Source organism: Xenopus laevis, chromosome 7L (assembly GCF_017654675.1).
Source record: "Xenopus laevis strain J_2021 chromosome 7L, Xenopus_laevis_v10.1, whole genome shotgun sequence".
NCBI lineage: Eukaryota > Metazoa > Chordata > Amphibia > Anura > Pipidae > Xenopus > Xenopus laevis.
In genome coordinates, this window is record NC_054383.1 from 50,428,458 (window position 1) to 50,446,581 (window position 18,124).

Genomic DNA, 18,124 nt, shown 5'->3' on the forward strand with positions numbered 1-18,124 from the left:
AAAATGGGGTAATAAAAATACTCTCATTAGTGATTTTGTTAAGGATAATAAGATGATTCCATTGTCAGAGATACAAAAATGCTCGGGTTCCTACCCCGGAGACATATGGGGATATAACCAACTCCATTATTAACACAAAAAATATAGACAAGGGATAGACAAAATAATTAAAAGACCTATAACACTTCACTTACTACAAGCAGCAAAATCACTGATCTCTAAAAGGTGGAAGGCCAGTGAAGCACCTACATATACAGAATGGTTGACCAATATAAAGGAAATCAGGCAGATGTATGAATTATCTCTTATAATCTAGAATAAGAGTAATGCATATTGGAAAACATGGTCTCCCTGGGTAGACTTTAAGTCCCTGAGGTAATACAAGATACTAAGTAGGGACCAAACGACCATACAATCATGGTCCATATTATTGCAAAAACATGGCACATATACAGTTTGATTTTGAATTCTCTTTTCCATGTTTGCCTACACAGTAGTCAGTTATACTTGTGTTATAGAAATGACTTGCTGTCAGTACTTGCTTATCATGTGAGATGTGTTGTGTTATAATGATAATGCTTGCTTCCCTTCAACCTCCCCCTCTTTTATTTCTGTACCCCCCATAGAAACTGCAATAAATAAAGAATATACAATTAAAAATATTAAATTTCCCCTCTAGCTACACCTTCTTATGCCTCCCAGAGCAGGGAAGATAGTTGTGATGTTTTTTTTATTTTCAATTAAAAATAAGTCCCACCTATTATGAAGCATTTTAACAAATTCCTGGTTGTTTTATAGAGCAGCAGGAAAGGGCCAGGGAATATAATTCTTAGGAACTGTTGAAGTGGACACTTCATTAAACATTGGGGTGTGATCTGAAAGATCAACATTTCCTATGTGAATTTTTATAACTCTATTTAAAAGATTATTAGAAGTGAGAATATAAAAATAAAAATCTTTATTAGTTGGGTAAAAAAATCTCCAAGTATAATTTAAGATAGAAACCTTAAAAAATCCTGTAGTAGATTAGATTTTTTTGTAGATATATATTCTTTATTTAGCCAGCAAAAAGGCATTCCTTTTACATTAGACCAACAAAAAGCACGGATGGGAGTTCAAAAATAAGCAGGAAGATAATATCATGATACACGAGTTGTACAGATTATTATTCTCAGTAACAACATACGGTAACTATAATCGGATCCTGCTGTTGCCGAGTTACATATATATGCAATCAAAAATTGAATGTTACAGTACTGGAGAATACCTGTGCAATCCTTACTCAACATGATAACCATTATAATAATTGAGTATTAGGATATGTTATAGGACTAATTCCTCTTGCTGTCTATGAGTAAGCTTTATAAAGTAAAAAGAAAAAGAATAAAAAGAATGTAAAAAATTAGACAAATAAATCAATAAGGAAAAAGAAGAAAAAGGAATGCTCAGTTGTTCCTGTATGCCCTATTACACCACCAAAGATGTTTTACAGTTGAAATACCATAAAGGATCTGCTTATTAAATTAGAAATTATGTCTGAGAAAAGCTGCAGAATGCTCCTAGTCCAGTTAACAGTGAGAATAAGACTCAGATTCCATCAGAATGACCCAAGGGGACCAGGGTTTGACAAATAAATCTTACTTTCCTTGTGTGTGGCTTAACAATGCCTCCATTCTCATAATGGATCCCATTTCTGCCCACCATTCTGTAATTTTGGTGGGGTGGAGGAACCCCAATGTCGGGGAATTACCACCCTAGCAGCACTGAGACAGTACCCAATAAGTGATTTTTTTATGGTTGGTGGGTGAGCCTGGTAGCATAGAAAGTAAGCCTACGGACGTTTCAACCTGTAAGGTCACTCCTGTAAGTGATCTTAATGTTTGAAAGATGGATGTCCAGAAGGGTTTCAGGATTGGGCAATGCCACCAAATATACGGCTTCCCTATTACACCTCCAGCAAAGGTCTGACACTGAAGGATATATTTTATGTAGAATTTCAGGGCACTTATACCATCTAGAAACTATTTTATAATTAGTTTCTTGTGATTTAATTGCTATGGAAAATTTATGAGTTAGGGTGAAACAGGACTCCCATTGTTCCTCGGGGAATTCAGATTGCAATTCCCTCTCCCACTTAATAGCATATCTTGGTAATGCCGACTTTCCTTTTGGGTCTGTTAGCTTATATAATGTAGAGATAGGTGTTTAGCTGGGGATTTGAGTACACATACATTTTCAAATGTGGTGAGAGGGGTGGTTCTCAAAAAGTTGAGAGTTTTTAAAGGACAAGGAAAGGCAAAAAAATAAAATCCCATTTTTACTTTCTTTAATGAAAAAGAAACCTATCTCCAATATACTTTAATTAAAAAATGTGTACCTTTTTATAAAAAATCTGAAGTGGAATTCTCCCTTCATTTACTGCTGTGGATAGGAATTGTCAGAGGGTCCCTAACTGCTGAGCAGGGAAACAATCATACTTATGAACAGCAGGGGGAGCCCCCGCCTTACTTACCAGCCATGCAGAATTCAAGCAGCTTTGTTTATGATGATTCCTAAGCAGCTAAATAGACTATATTCTTTGAATTCCTTCATCAAAGAGGGCAGGGATACAATTGGCTGAGTGACAAAGACCAAGAAATCGTCTGCATACAATGCAATCTTGTGATCAGTACCTTTAATGTTAAGAACAGCGATGTCTAAATTCTGTCGGATAGCCACTGCTAAGTGTTCCATTACTTATGAAAGGGCACCCCTGCCTAGTCCTTTTGCTAATTTTAAGGGGTTCTGATAAGTAACCGTTCATTTTAATCCTGGCCTGGGGTTTATTATAAAGTGCCATAATACGTTGAGTGGCTTTCGGGCCCATTCCTATTTGAGTTAATGATTCCCTTAAAAAGACCCAGCTGACCATGTCAAACGCTTTATCAGCATCTGTCGACAAGGCCAGCAGAGGGATCTTACATCGCCTGGCATGATCTATGATCGATATTGCTTTTAGAGTATTATCTTTTTGCCTCTCTACTGGGAACAAATCCGACTTGGATCACAGCCGATTAAGTGTGGTAGGTGAGTTTTAAATCTTGTGTGGAGAATTATGTGGAGAATTAATGTTGTATAGTTTAGTGTAATATTTATGCATGGCTTTGGCTATTTCTTGGTCTTTGTGAACTATTTGGTCATTATGTGTTTTAATAGCAGGGATGAAAGAGGTTGCTGGACGCTGTTTAGTTGCTTTCGCTAAAAATTTACCGGGCTGATACTGACTTCTTATTTAGTTCCCCTTTTAAAAGTTCTCTCGTTGCAGTAAGTTCTGTCAACGTGTCCCCGCTTAATGTGTTTTTGTGTTTTTTTCCAAGACAGATTTGTGTAGGAAATCAGTGACACGCTGAGAGAAAGCTTAGATACCTGTAAGAACCACCTTTAATGCCTCCCATTTTATCACTGGATGTGAATTAATTTAATTTAATTTCACTTTTAATTTCTGCCAAGCAGTCAATGGGGGTCATTTATAAAGTTCGCGCAGTGCAAAATAGTTCGCAACGGGGGCTTTGCGCTAGATTTCACTTGTACTTAAAGCTAATTGCGGCGCCTTGCTCTTATTCGCAGTTTTGCGATCTGTATTTTGTTTTGCGCGATAGTTGGAAATGTTCGCAGTCCGCACGCTAATTTGCGAGTGCGCACCTTTACTGACCGTATATTGCGAGGTCGCTCTTACATATGCGCGTTGCGCATAACGTGGGTTTTGGACTGTTTCGCTGCGACACTAAAGTAGTGGTGTAATTCAAGCTCTGAATAGCGATGTGTGAATGCGCAAGCGCGCTTTGCGACTTTCATTATTTTACAAGTTCTATTGCTATCAACGTTGTGTTTTTTATTTTGTATGTAGTTCTTACAGTTTCCATTTTTACATGTGTGTGTTAGTTGATGTTTTAATTGTTATAATTATGATAATAATTGATCTATTTTGCATATTCCAGTATAGGATCCCCTATCTGGAAACTCAATATCCAGAAAGATCTGAATGACAGAATGGCTCCCATAGAGGGTCATTTTATCCAAATAATCCACATTTTTAACAATGATTTCCTTTTTCTGTGTCATAATAGTACCTTGCACTTCATCCCAACTAACATATAATTAACCCTTATTGGAAGCAAAACCAGTCTAGTATGGGTCAATTGGCTTTATTTAAAGTTTACCTGAATTTGTAGTAGACTTAAGGTATGAAGATCCAAATTATGGAAATATCCGTTTTCCGGAAATCCCCAGGTCCCGAGCTTTCTGGATAACTGGTCTTATACCTGTACTTTACTAATTACATTACACAAGTATGTTTAGTGCTCCTTCACCAGCTACAAATACATAGTACATGACATATATGTTTTAGATCAGAGATCAGCAACTTAGTTAAACATGTGACCTACTTTTATTTGTAATAAAATATTGCAAATGATTCCAACCTATAAATAACTAATTTTAGTGATGCAATTGTATGCTAAAAGTGACTATTGCAACTCCCTCAGCAGTTTGTTTGCCTACTGTTTTGCATTAGTAGTTTTTATGCATTCAACATTAAACTGCAAGTGTTGAATACAGAATTATGTATTTTTAGCGTGTAAACAAGTAACCACATTTTGCTGGTGACGCACTGGAGTACACTGCCTTACAGGTTGTTGCTTTGCACTTCACCACCATTGTGAAAAATTTGCTTGCCTTTTTTAACTTGCATTAATACATGGAAAACACAAGTAAAATAATCGCCTTTTTGGATGAGATCCCAGAATACTCAGCAATTGGACAAATAATCATATTTGAAACAAGTTTAATTACTTTAATGAAGACATAGCCTTAAATCCATATGCGTTAATTTCCTTTGAGGAGAACACAGCACCCAATTAAACATCTTTGGCCTCCTAACAACAATTTTAAATGCTAACAAACACCCAGAACAAACCCTACTAGGCTTTTGATCCACAGCCAGTGTATGGCACACTCAGGAAACATAGGGCTGGCCAAGTTTGGCATACTCAGGAAGCATAGGGAAGCCATACTACGTTAGGAGACAGGGATAGCTATCATGACCACTGTACTACATACAGTTGACACAGTGCTGGTGCCCTTTCAGCATATTGTATGAGCGTGAGCAGGTGAACAATGTAGTCATTTTAAGTCTGGGTCACAGGTGTCAACAATACAGGGCTTGAACAATAGAGGTGTCACTATTGTGAACAATGCAGGGGGAATTACATGTGTGAAAAAAGATACTACATTACAGACAGTAGTGTGCAATTGAGGTTTAAACAATGCTGGGGCCAGTTTTAACAGTTAAAAAAAATTGTCTATAATCTGTTGACGTACTAGCACACCTTCAGGAGTATCTTCAGGATGGAACTGATCTATGTCTTCCACTTGACTGAGATCCTCTAAACCGTCAATATTCTCATTATGTACAAGGGCAAAATTATGTAATATACAGCAGCAAAAGATGATTAGACACACTTTTTCAGGCCGATAAAACAGTGCACCGCCAGTTTTGTCAAGACAACGGAATCTGCTTTTTAAAATCCCAAATGTTCTCTCTATTATGCATCTTGTTGTTTTGTGGCTTTTATTAAAGCGTTGTTCTGCTCGCGTCTCTGCATTTAACAGTGGTGTTATAAGCCATGGTTTTATTTGATAACCATTGTCCCCTTAAGGAAGAAAAAAATTCATAATTAACAATAGAAAGCAAAATGTAATCAATCATGAATAATGTTTGTACACAATTTGGGCAAATATATAATGTTGTAATGGCATGTTGTTTTCTTTAATGTTTAATGTGGTCATAGCATAAAATGTATTTTGTGTTGTATATGAAAGTTATATAATAATATTAAAAAATAAATACATACATATAATTAAAAAAGTGTAACAATAATAATTTTTAAATAAAAATAACTTATTTAAATGTTGTATTATGGTGAACACAAATAAATGCCTTAAACTGTATCTTACCAAGTAGCCATCCTTCTTGTGCTTCTCCTTGACAAAGTCTGTCGTGTAAGTGTGAGTTTCTAAATATGAAAGAATCATGGCTTGAACCTGGATATTTGGCAACTACATCAAGAATTTTGGTATGTGCATCACAAACCACCTAGGAGAAAGATTTACAACATATGAGTACAACTTTGAACATGGAAGAAAACAACCACATTTACTTCTAAAATACTGTACCTGCACATTAACAGAGTGAAAGCCTTTCCGATTATAATATAGTCTTTCTTTATCAGAAGGTGGTATCAATGCAATGTGTGTGCAGTCTATAGCCCCAATAACATTTGGCATATGAGCCATTGCATAAAAGTCTTCCTTAATTCGACATAAGTTATTGGTGCTCATGTTGTAGTGAAGAAGCTGTGGTGCCAAACTAGTTATCCCTGCTAATACTTGGTTTAAAATTTTGGAAAAAGTAGGCTGGCTACAACCTGATACTGCAGAGACAGTTGTCTGGAAGGATCCAGAGGCCAGAAAATGTAAAGTAGCTAAAAGCTTCCCAATTCCAGAAATTGCATGGTTGCGTTTCGTTTGTGGATCTAAGTATGGTTTCAACTTTGAATGTAAATCTAGAATGGCAGCTCTTCCAAACCGGTAGCGTAGTTTGATTTCCTCATTTGTTAAGTTGTCCAAAATGGTTCTTTTGTTAAATAGTCTGGGTCTGCGAATCACATTTTGTTCCTTTTCCTCATTAGAATGTTGCTGAAAAGCTAATAAAATCTGCAGCTGTGGAGTGAGTGACATTTCGCTGTGCGTGAAAGTTCAGGAAAAAATATTCGCACAAATAAAATAGTTTGTCACCGTGCGAGTGCGCATGCGCACAGGTTATTGAAGAGGTTAAAATAAAACCCCTGCGCATGCGCAGAGTAGTTTGCGAAACATAGGCGGTCTTTACTTTGCAACTAAGTATTCGCAGTATATTTGAGCAGATTTGCAAGCCATCAAATAATTATTATACAAACAAATCCCATATGTCTCAGTAGGCACATATATAAATAACCGTTCTGTAATTAATTTTATTACAAACACAACGGCTTAGGTATCTTAGATTCGCAATGCGAACACAACCGTTCCATTGCGCATATATTTTCGCAATGACGTATTTCCGGTTCCTTCATTTCCGCTTGTTACAACATATGCGTAGAGGCAACATGGCGGATGCATTAGACAGAGCTATTCGCTTCTCCCATGCTGAAGTGATGTTTATGCTGAAACATCTTGCTCAGTTTAAATATAAAAGCACAGAAGGGGATTCCAGTGTCAAGACACGTCGCAAAAAAGAAATCATGGAAAAAGTATCCAAGCTAATGTATGCAAAATTTGGAATACAAAGAACAGTGCTCCAACTTCAGAAAAGGCTGTCTGATGTTAAAAGACGTGGATTTCCAGTGTATGATGAATACATTAACATTATTTTCCAAGGTAAGTAATATTAATATTCAAAATGTAAATACTAATGCTCGGTTGATATGAAAATATGTTCCACAAATACGTAGAATACATTATAAGTAGTGTTTTATAAACTATTTGGGGAAAAAATGTAGAAGTATCATTTCAGTATTGCTTTTTAGCTAAAGTCAAGTAAATTGCATATTATGTGATGCATGTTATTTTTTGGGGGGGGGAATGATTGATAACTATGGTTCTATTATATCATAAAACGCAATAATGTTATTATGTATCAATTTACTCATGAAGTAGCATAACAATATTATAGATGTCACTATATACACTTACGTTTATACTATTAGGGAAGTATAGTGCAACATTTCCAACGTATGAAACTACAAGGAGTATATATTGTTATAAATATTTTTAAAAACACACAGTTTGAAGTTTTAAATGAGGACAGGCATCTCTGGTTAAATGATAAATTAATTACCAACAACAGTTACACAACGGCGTTTATTTTTTTGAAAATTTTTTATTTTATCTAAACGCAACTATAAAATGTACACATTTACAATGTGATAAACTGACTCGTTAATTAAATTTATTTGTCCCAAACAGGAAAATGTTATAAAAAACGACCTCTTAAAAAACAAGTCTCAACTACTGACCGTCAAAATCTAAATTCTGAAGGTAGGTGAAATTTTGGACGATAGTAACAATTTTATTCTTATGTGTTATGCTTTTATTGGGATATCTATTGTTTAGTGCAAGATTCTCCCTTCAATGAAGTGGAGATTGGTCTGGAGAAAATATAAAAAGCAAAAAAAATAAGCACTTCTTTTTATACTAATGTATTGAAAACAAAAGTCTCCAAAAAAACTTCTGTTTAACGGGATACTGTCATGGGAATTTTTTTTTTTTCAAAATGAATCTGTTAATAGTGATGCTCCAGCAGAATTCTGCACTGGAATCCATTTCTCAAAAGAGCAAACAGATTTTTTTATATTCAATTTTGAAATCTGACATGGGGCTAGACATTTTGTCAATTTCCCAGCTGCCCCATGTCATGTGACTTGTGCTCTGATAAACTTCAATCACTCTTTACGGCTGTACTACAAGTTGGAGTGATTATCACCCCCTCCCATTTCCCCCCCAGCAGCCAAACAAAAGAACAATGGGAAGGTAACCAGATAACAGCTCCCTAACACAAGATAACAGCTGCCTGGTAGATCTAAGAACAACACTCATTAGTAAAATCCCATGTCTCACTGAGACACATTCAGTTACATTGAGAAGGAAAAACAGCAGCCTGCCAGAAAGCATTTCTCTCCTGAAGTGCAGGCACAAGTCACATGACATGGGGCAGCAGGGAAATTGACAAAATGTCTAGCCCCATGTCAGATTTCAAAATTGAATATAAAAAAATCTGTTTGCTCTTTTGAGAAATGGATTCCAGTGCAGAATTCTGCTATAGTAGCACTATTAACTGATGCGTTTTGAAAAAAAACATGTTTTCCCATGACAGTATCCCCTTAACGTAAGTTTAAATCACATGAGCCATCAAGCAGTGCCATTGATTGTGGGACAAATATTCACATAGGATATAACCAATGCCAAGCAATACAATTTTTACTTAAAATTTATAAACAACAGTTGGCGGTCTTTTTTAGAAAGGTCAGGCCCCTGGATAGATGAGTTATTGCCACGGATCACATGAGCCATCAAGCAGTGCCATTGATTGTGGGACAAATATTCACATAGGATATAAGCAATGCCAAGCAATACAATTTTTACTTAAAATTTATAAACAACAGTTGGCGGTCTTTTTTAGAAAGGTCAGGCCCCTGGATAGATGAGTTATTGCCACGGCTGTTTCATTGAGCCTTAATATTAAATACCGTATATACTCGTGTATAAGCCGACCCGTGTATAAGCCGAGGTACCTAATTTACCTAAGAAAACTGGAAAAATGTATTGACTCGTGTATAAGCCTAGGGGCCCCATGTCAGATTTCAAAATGTGAATGTGACCCAGCCGAAACAATTGGGGGACACTGGGCAGGTACCTGTTACTGTCTGTGACTGACTGTGTCGCCGACCGGATTTCATGTTTGCTTCCCTCTGCCACCCCTATTTCATGTTTGCTTCCCTCTGCCACTTCCCCCCCATCTGTCGCTCTCCCCACCCTGGCTGCTCTTCCCTCTGTCCTTCCCTCTGTCACCTCTGCTCTTCCCTCTGTCCTTCCCTCTGTCACCTCTGCCCCAGCCGGACTGCCTGTGACTGCCTGTGTCGCCGCCCGGAGCAGGTCCAGGAGCTCCGGGCGGCGCGTCCTTCCCTGCCGGCGTTCGCTTTCAAAATGGCGGCGCCCATGGCCGCCACGTGGGTAGCGGCCGGCGCCGCTACCCACGTGGCGGCCATGGGCGCCGCCATTTTGAAAGCGAACGCCGGCAGGGAAGGACGCGCCGCCCGGAGCTCCTGGACCTGCTCCGGGCGGCGACACAGGCAGTCACAGGCAGTCCGGCTGGGGCAGAGGTGACAGAGGGAAGGACAGAGGGAAGAGCAGAGGTATGACCCGCGTATAAGCCGAGTTTGAGTTTTTCAGCACATTTTGGGTGCTGAAAAACTCGGCTTATACGCGAGTATATACGGTATCTAAGGGAATATTGACCTTAAACATTCTGCATATGTTTTTGGTATATTTTAAATTTTAGATTTAAGAGGTCGAAGTTCATGTGTGTATTGTATGTAGCTACATTTAGGATATCTATTTTACTTTGTGAAGAACTGTGTCTTCATTTTGTGCTTCTGCAACAGCACCCACTTGAACTGCAATCAGTCATTAAACTTTAAATAGTAAAATAAATTAAAATGTAAATGTTTAAAAAAAAAAAGTGTTGTATTAAAAATATTCTAACAATAATTATTTTTATTGCCGAATAGACAAGTCTGATGCACCTTCTACCTCATCTTCTCAAGCAAAAGCTGGAGAACTACTTAATTCCATTAAGGTGATGAAGCGTAAATCTCGTACACCATCGAGACACAGAAATTTGATTGTGCAAAAATGTCATCGTTCAACATGTGTAATGTACCTTAATAAGATTCAAAAGCTTATCTGTGCCATGGGTAAATACTGGCATCATCTGAAAAGGTTGCATTAAGGCATAACATGGCACGTTTTAAATTGAAAAGGTTTATTTTCTATATTGTCATCATAATGTCTATGCTAATTTGTACAACTAAAAAATTTCTTTGTATGTAAATTGTTTAATATGTATCTGAACATTTAGAAAGTACAGCAGTATTTGCACTATTGATACATTATTATTAATATTTGTTAATGGTTTTATATTATATGTAAGTTGAACTAGTAATTGTACTTTAAAATCTCACCATTTGTGCCTTTCCCCATCCACATGTTGATTTATCATGAAGGTTTTGTAGCTAGGTTGAACTACATAAACATTTGCAAACAAGCTCAAATGTTCAGTGCAGCTATTGTACACAGACTAGGGAAGGGTGTAGTTGTCATTCTGTTAATCGTGGTAAAACCACAGCCTGCGGACATCACAGCAAATATGTGTGACAAGGGCCTTCAAAAAACAGTTCAATGTGAAAATACAAACTGTAAATTGATTGTCTGTGCAAAAAAAAAATGTATCTATTATGTTTAGTAAGCTAAAAAAATATGTATAAAGGCTGGAGTGAATGAATATCTTACATAAAAGCCAGAAGACTACTTCCTGCTTTTCAGCTCTATAACTTGAAGGGGGTCACGTGGGACATAAATGTTCAGTGAGTTTGCAATTAATCCCTAGCACGCTGCTCAAATTCATAAGCAACACTTATGACCCATGTGCCCCACCTCAAGTATTTGATTCGTTAATTCCTGGTGACCAGGTTAACCTTTTACTTCTAACCAAGAGAGCTGAAAAGCAGGAAGTAGTGTTCTACCTATTATGTTTCACATCCAGTTACTGCAGCCTTTATACATTACATTTTTACTTCTGCACAGCCAATTTATTTACCTAGTTTTTAGTTTGACACTGAACAATTCGTTTCAGTTAATTTTCTTATAGCGAGCATTCAAGTGACAGTGTTGCACATAATGTTTTATTTTTTCTTGAAAAAATACATTGCATAGATTGCAACCTTGCCTGTGTTTTTTTTTTTATTTTACAACAAATACACATGTTAAAGCAATAGGTGACTAGTGAAAACTGATAAAAACAACAACCAACAAAGTGCAATAGGGTAAGTAACCTTCTCTATATATAATTGAAAATAGACTTGAAACCATTAGAATTTGTTTAGAAAAACGTAATTTGGAATAATCTTTATAATGTCTTCCACAGCCTACACTCATAGCACTTAATATTTCTTAGGTAAAGAAAATTACTATTTAGTTACATAAATAAAAAAAATTTTTTACCATGCACTTTTAATTATGAGTATTTTAACAGTGGAAATCAATGGGCTATTTTTTTAGAATGTATACCATAATACCACAAGCAAACACATACTTCAGCATGTGTGTTTAATATATAACGTTGATAATTCTTTCAATGGTTGCCATTACACTTTGAATATTCTATCATGTGCATATTAATGACTACATAATTGTTTCTATTGCTTTGTTTACACATTTTACAATTAATGTGGATTTAACTGATTACTTGCTTGCTATGTATTAAAATAAATACTTTGTTCAAAATGGGAATTGTGTTGTTTTCTATACTTATCATGAATTATTGTTTGCAAAACTGATATAGATATTTGACGTCACATTTAAAAGTTGGAGTTTACTAACGAGTATATTGATATTATGAGACCTAAAATTTCAAATCACCCTTCACTCTATTTTATTCCTTAATTCTTGGCATAACAAACATATTACCACAAAACGCACAGCAATTGTTGATAATAATTACAATGACACTTTTTTTAAACAAAGTAACATTTATTTGAAAATGTAGTTCAAAAATAAATGGTGATTTTAGAAAGTAACAAAAAATGGTCAGATTGTTTTTTTTTTTCATACCCATGCAAGAAAATCAAGAATGGCCTATCTAATTTCTGTAAATTAGCTAGAAGATACATTTTTAAAAAGTATTTGTTTTCAACAAACAAATAAAAATGTGTAACCATTTATACAAGTTTGATAATAAAATTGGTTAGACATAAAGTAATTTAACCAAAAAAAAATCATGTTTTCAACCAGTTTATATTTACTTTGGTAATTACTATTTCTAAAGTAAACTTTATTTGAATAAAACAAAGCTTGCTATTTTGGACACATACAACTAAACTAAATATATAGAACAAAATAGTCCATTTGAGTGTTTACTGGGGTACAACTGTGTATTTTTACATGTTGTTATTAATTAGGAGGGGATATACTTGAAGGACCTTTGTCTATTAAGAAGGCCTGTACACTATTGGACTAAATATAAATACTTTATTTTGTAATTTTTTTCTTTTTTCTACTAGAGCAATCAAGTAATTCTTTTTTTCCTTTTACTTGACGGAGTGATCGTCTTAAAGGCTTATTCTTATCCAAAAATAGTACATCAACATCAGGCACATTGTCAACAGACAACTTTGTAGTAGTCATGTTCTCATTTGTAACAACATTACTTGATTGAACATTAGTTTCTGCAATTACAGGACACAAAAAAGGATCCTTTTGTAAATCGATACTATCGTCTGCAAGACTGCTAATAGAGCCCTCTTCATTCTCCACAGCAAGCACCAAATGTCGTTCCATTTTTAAAAAATCAAAAAAAGCACTCTCTATTCTACAGACACTCTCTGAAAATTTTTTAAAAATACAATTTTGATCAAGAATTGCCTTAGTTTGTTCTCTCATAAGAGTTAGCATTTCCTCCTGCTTTTCACCGATTTTTTCCTGAATTTTTGAAGTTTCCAGGCACATTTCAAACATTTTTTTCCCCATGGCAGCCTTAGTATCTTTGCTGACTTCTTTTATTGGCAACGCTGTGTTGCTTCTGTTTATTTCTTCTTCACTTTCACAAATTTCAATGGTGTCTTTATGTGGCAAAACATTGTCTACAACAGCTGTCAAAGATTAAAGGAACAAAGTTAGTTTTGATAATCTAGTTGATAAGGTAAGTATGTTGTTTACAAAAACAAACACATTTCCTTTATTTACTTATTACAGGTTTTTGTGCAAAAAATAAACGTGGGTAAGTAGCAGTAACAATATGCACACATGACTTCTACCCATTGAATGGCAGGTGCCTATTTCCTGTCATACAATATACATTTTGAATGATGGCCAAATAAGCTGTATCACTGCAGGCAGAGGTGAACATGTTTTTGGCTACACCTGACATTATGGTCACAAACTTCCATGGACTTAAAAAGAGTTTTACTGAAAAACGATTTACTAATCTCTACTGATATTTACAAAATAATTCCACTCATAGGCTCGTTAATTTGTTTATATATATTATAAACAATATTTACCATATGTAGCAACTGACTTGGGATCACTACTATCCAAAATTGAATCACCCTTCACTAAAATGTCCGGGATTGTTTCTTGAACCTAGTAGACATACAAAAAATTATTTATAATGATTGTATAAATGATTGTATAAATGAAGACTTAAAGTATTATTTGGTCTACCTTTACCACAATATTACAGAAATCAGAAGTTAGTAGACTGGTGCTTTCATTTAATGTATAAGAAATCAACACAAGGAAAAGTAATTTCAATTATAAATATTAGTTTTAAAATATTAATAATTCTATGTCAACATAGATGATATCTTTATATAAACCTAAATATACTTTTTTTATTTTACATACATACATTTTTATGGTACACCCAAACTGGCAATGTGTTCAGCCAAGTACAACATGAATAGCCGTTAATTTACTAAAACAGGCCATATTTTGACCTCATTGTAATTGTGTTTCCTGCGCCTACTTAGAATTCCCACTATAAATGTTTTTATCTTTCAATGGCCAAAATATTATGACAAACATTATAGTTTACCATTTAGATTGATCTTTTAAAACATGTACAGACAAATTATGGCAAAATATTATTTTATTTCATTATCCCAGAAATACTAAAACCAGACATTACTTGGCTCTCAAATTGACTGAGTTGTTTACTTTCTCCATCACCTCCTCCAGTTTTTCGCCTGCTCTTTTCTAATACACTTAATTTGTCCTTTGTGCGCCTAATACAAAACAGACATAGATATTATTAACTGGCTGGTTCTCTCTGCAAGTTCATTTTTAACATTTATAGTATTTACAGACCTACAAGAAAACATAATATTAGTAAAGAATCACATTGTAGACTAGAAATGGAGAATATTGGTTGCTTTACATACCGTCTAATATCTAGCCATCGTTTCTTGAGATGGACTACTGTTCTCTGGCCAACTCCTACTGCACAAACTTTATTTTTAATTCCTTCCCAGATTTGGTTTTTCCTTTGAGTCGATATTTTCCCAGATATAGACCCGTACAGCAATTCATAGTTTTCTGTAATCTAAAAAAAGGAGTTAGTTTTATACAACCCCAATTTAAATTGAAACAAGGAAACTAATAAACATGAAATATGTATAATCATGTATAAATGTTACAGTAATTTATTAGCTTTAATATAAACTTTAACAGCAGCATAGTATATTTTACTATCATATTGTAAAACAAACTGTTTGAACTGCAAGGGTTTAGCATTTCATCACTGATGTTAAACAAAGGAGGGCATGTAGAAGGTATGTGTGTTAGTCAAAATTACAATTAAACGCAATAAGGGTTTTGTGCTGGTATCCCTTATATTGACTAATTAGAGGCAGCACCCTTAAAATAAATTTTTTAATATCAAATTTGTGTACACCTCAAAGGTAAAAACCATTGAGGTGGAAAAATAACAGAAACATTATATATAGTGTAGTACTTATGAGTAAAATGTCAACAAATACACTAAAAGATGTAAGAGCCAATGTCACAACAAAATTTTTTGTTGCATGCCACCTTATTACATATGTTTTTTGTTGAATACAACCCCCTATAAACAAAGGGTATAAAAAAAGTTAGGTATTGCACCCATGGTGTCTAGTTGTAGTTCCACAAAAGGCCACTATCTGATTCTTTGTGAGTTTACCAAGTGATAATAATTACAGGAAGTAAGTTAAAGTAAGCGTTTAAGATTGGTAGTTGTCCTGCTTCCCTTATAATTATTTTGTATACTTAATATGTAAAATTCAGCAACATGTGTGAAAGCATTTAAACAGTTGAAAAAAATCCCTTTAAAAACATTGCAGCGCATCCATCTGTTAATCCGAGTAAGTTTGCATCTCTGCAATGTTCATAAAGGGATTTGAAAATAGAAATGTTTTGGAGTGTCATTTTTACAATTTATTAAAACTCTTAAAACGCTTCCACACATGTTGCTTAATTTTACACACTAAGGATACAAATATATTATGCTAATTAGAACTTTATACTAATATATAAAAGAACAAACCTTCAAAACAAGTTGACTCCACAACCGCAATTATTTTATGTTTTAAACGTCTACTCTTGTAGACCAACTGTTAAATATGTAAGTGTTCCTTGGCCTAGAGTAACTACATAATTTTTGCATCTGCAAAGCATCACTAGAATTATGCTGCAGTTGTGCTATAACTTACCTCTCTTATTAAGACTTCTAGTTCATTATTGGTAAATTTTGCCATTCTTTTTCTATTTTTCTGTTTTCGAAAACCGTCATCCATTTCACATTGTTCGTCATTATCAGATGTTTCATTTTCTGACAGGACCTTAGAACAGGACTTCGATGTAACCTTCTTAAATGCTTCATGAGTACCTTTAGAGCATGAAGGCACCACATTTTTGTCTAATTCGACACTCTCCATATTAATATTACTTTGTACAGGCTGATCATTTGGGACAACAGCATGTGCATTTGCCCTAAGTACAGGTAACAATAATAACAGTTGTTTCCATTCAGATTCAGTCATGGACACCTGTTCTTCAGCCATAGCCATTTTGTGTTAAACGGCAGCGAATTCGCTTAAAATATTTCGCGCCATAAATAATCACATGACTCGTAATGCGAATTACGTCATCACGTAATATGCGAATTGCATATTGAATTTTCGCGGCTGTTTCTAAAACAAAAATTTGTTGAAATAAACAACTGACCCATTTCCACCAAGACACACATTAAAAGAATGTAAATTAGTCTATAAGAAAAACAAATATTGCCAACAAACAGTTAAATGTGCATCTTTTAATTGAGTTTTAATGCGCATTTGTAGAACATGCGCTCGCTATTTGCGACTGGATCTTATGTCAACGCTAAAAATCACAAAAAACGCGCATTTTCTGTAAGATTGTCAATCGCAAACGTATGTCTTTAGTCGCTTTGCGAATATTTATAACGGACATTAGCGAATGCGCAAAACCACATTGCTCTGTGCGTACCATTTGCCCAGCATTTTTAAATATGACTGTGCGTAATAAGCTTTTACGTGCACTGCGAACCATTTTGCACTGCGCGAACTTTATAAATGACCCCCAATGTCTTTAAGAAGGGACTCATTAAGCCTCCAGGTCCAAGGTTTATGAACTTTACCTGGGATAGAAATTGAGGAACATCGGAGCATGATCTGATAAAATTTGCAAGCCAATTTTACATTCTGTCACCCATTTCAGTGTGAAATGGGAAAGGAGAAGGTAGTCAATTCTGCTGTATGACTGGTGAACATGTAAAAAATAAGTGTAATCCTTTCAGAAGGATGGCAAACTCTCCAACCATCATCCATATTATGAAACAGCATTTTAATATGTTTTAGTACCTTGTAGGAAAGGGTTGTTTTCCCTGAAGAAGAGTCTAATTTTGTATCAAGAACAAGGTTTAAATCACCTCCCAGTATTATTGTACCTTGAGAAAAACTTTCAACTTTCAACGGTGACTACCGTTTCAAGAAAATTATGTTGATTATAGTTTGGTGCGTAGCAGTTTACCAAAGTAAATAGTTGTCCCGCCACATTTATTTTAAGAAAGATATATCTCCCATGGGAGTCAGTAAATGAGTAGATCAAGGTGTATGAGAATTTTTTATGAAAGGCAATTGCGAATCCTTTGCTTTTGTCTCGGGGTTGTCGCTAAAGTGCCAGTTTTAAAAGTATCTATTTTTGAAATTTGGCCTGTGACCCAGCTTGAAATGAGTTTCTTGTAAGAAAACAATCATAGGATTTTGTTTGTGTAAACCTGTAAAAATTTGTGATCTTTTCATTGGAGAGTTAAATCCACGGACAGATTTTCATTTCATGTCTGACTGTCTGACCTGGATTGGGCAAAAGGAAACAACTGAGCAGTAGAAAGGAGAAAAGAGAGAATAACATTAACCACAATGTTACTAAAACAGAAACTAGTAGGTTTAGAAAACAACTGCAAGCAGTTGTACACAACTTAGTATTACATTCTTTGTTATCGAAATAACATTCTGAGCATTCCTGCCTCAGATCATCCAACCAATGAGGGAGCAGAGGCTGGACCATGGAACTATTTGACCCCCAAAAAGAACAAATATGAACCTTAACTCTGTGTTAACAATTAAGCCATATAGCTAAAGATTAGATTATCGGCAACAACTCGACTGGTAGATATTAATCAAATAAGAAAATAACCACCAACAATATGTCG

General features: G+C 35.1%; 1 protein-coding gene across 1 annotated transcript; it reads right to left on the reverse strand.

Moving 5' to 3' along the window:
• Positions 1-12,419: 12,419 nt before the first annotated feature.
• On the reverse strand, positions 12,420-16,996 carry LOC121395417. Its single transcript, XM_041568951.1, has 5 exons — positions 16,104-16,996; positions 14,796-14,956; positions 14,543-14,639; positions 13,914-13,995; positions 12,420-13,502 (listed from the first exon to the last, which is right to left on the reverse strand). The coding sequence occupies exons 1-5, from the start codon at positions 16,458-16,460 to the stop codon at positions 12,883-12,885; spliced, it is 1,317 nt and encodes a 438-aa protein (XP_041424885.1). The 5' UTR covers positions 16,461-16,996; the 3' UTR covers positions 12,420-12,882.
• Positions 16,997-18,124: the final 1,128 nt, after the last annotated feature.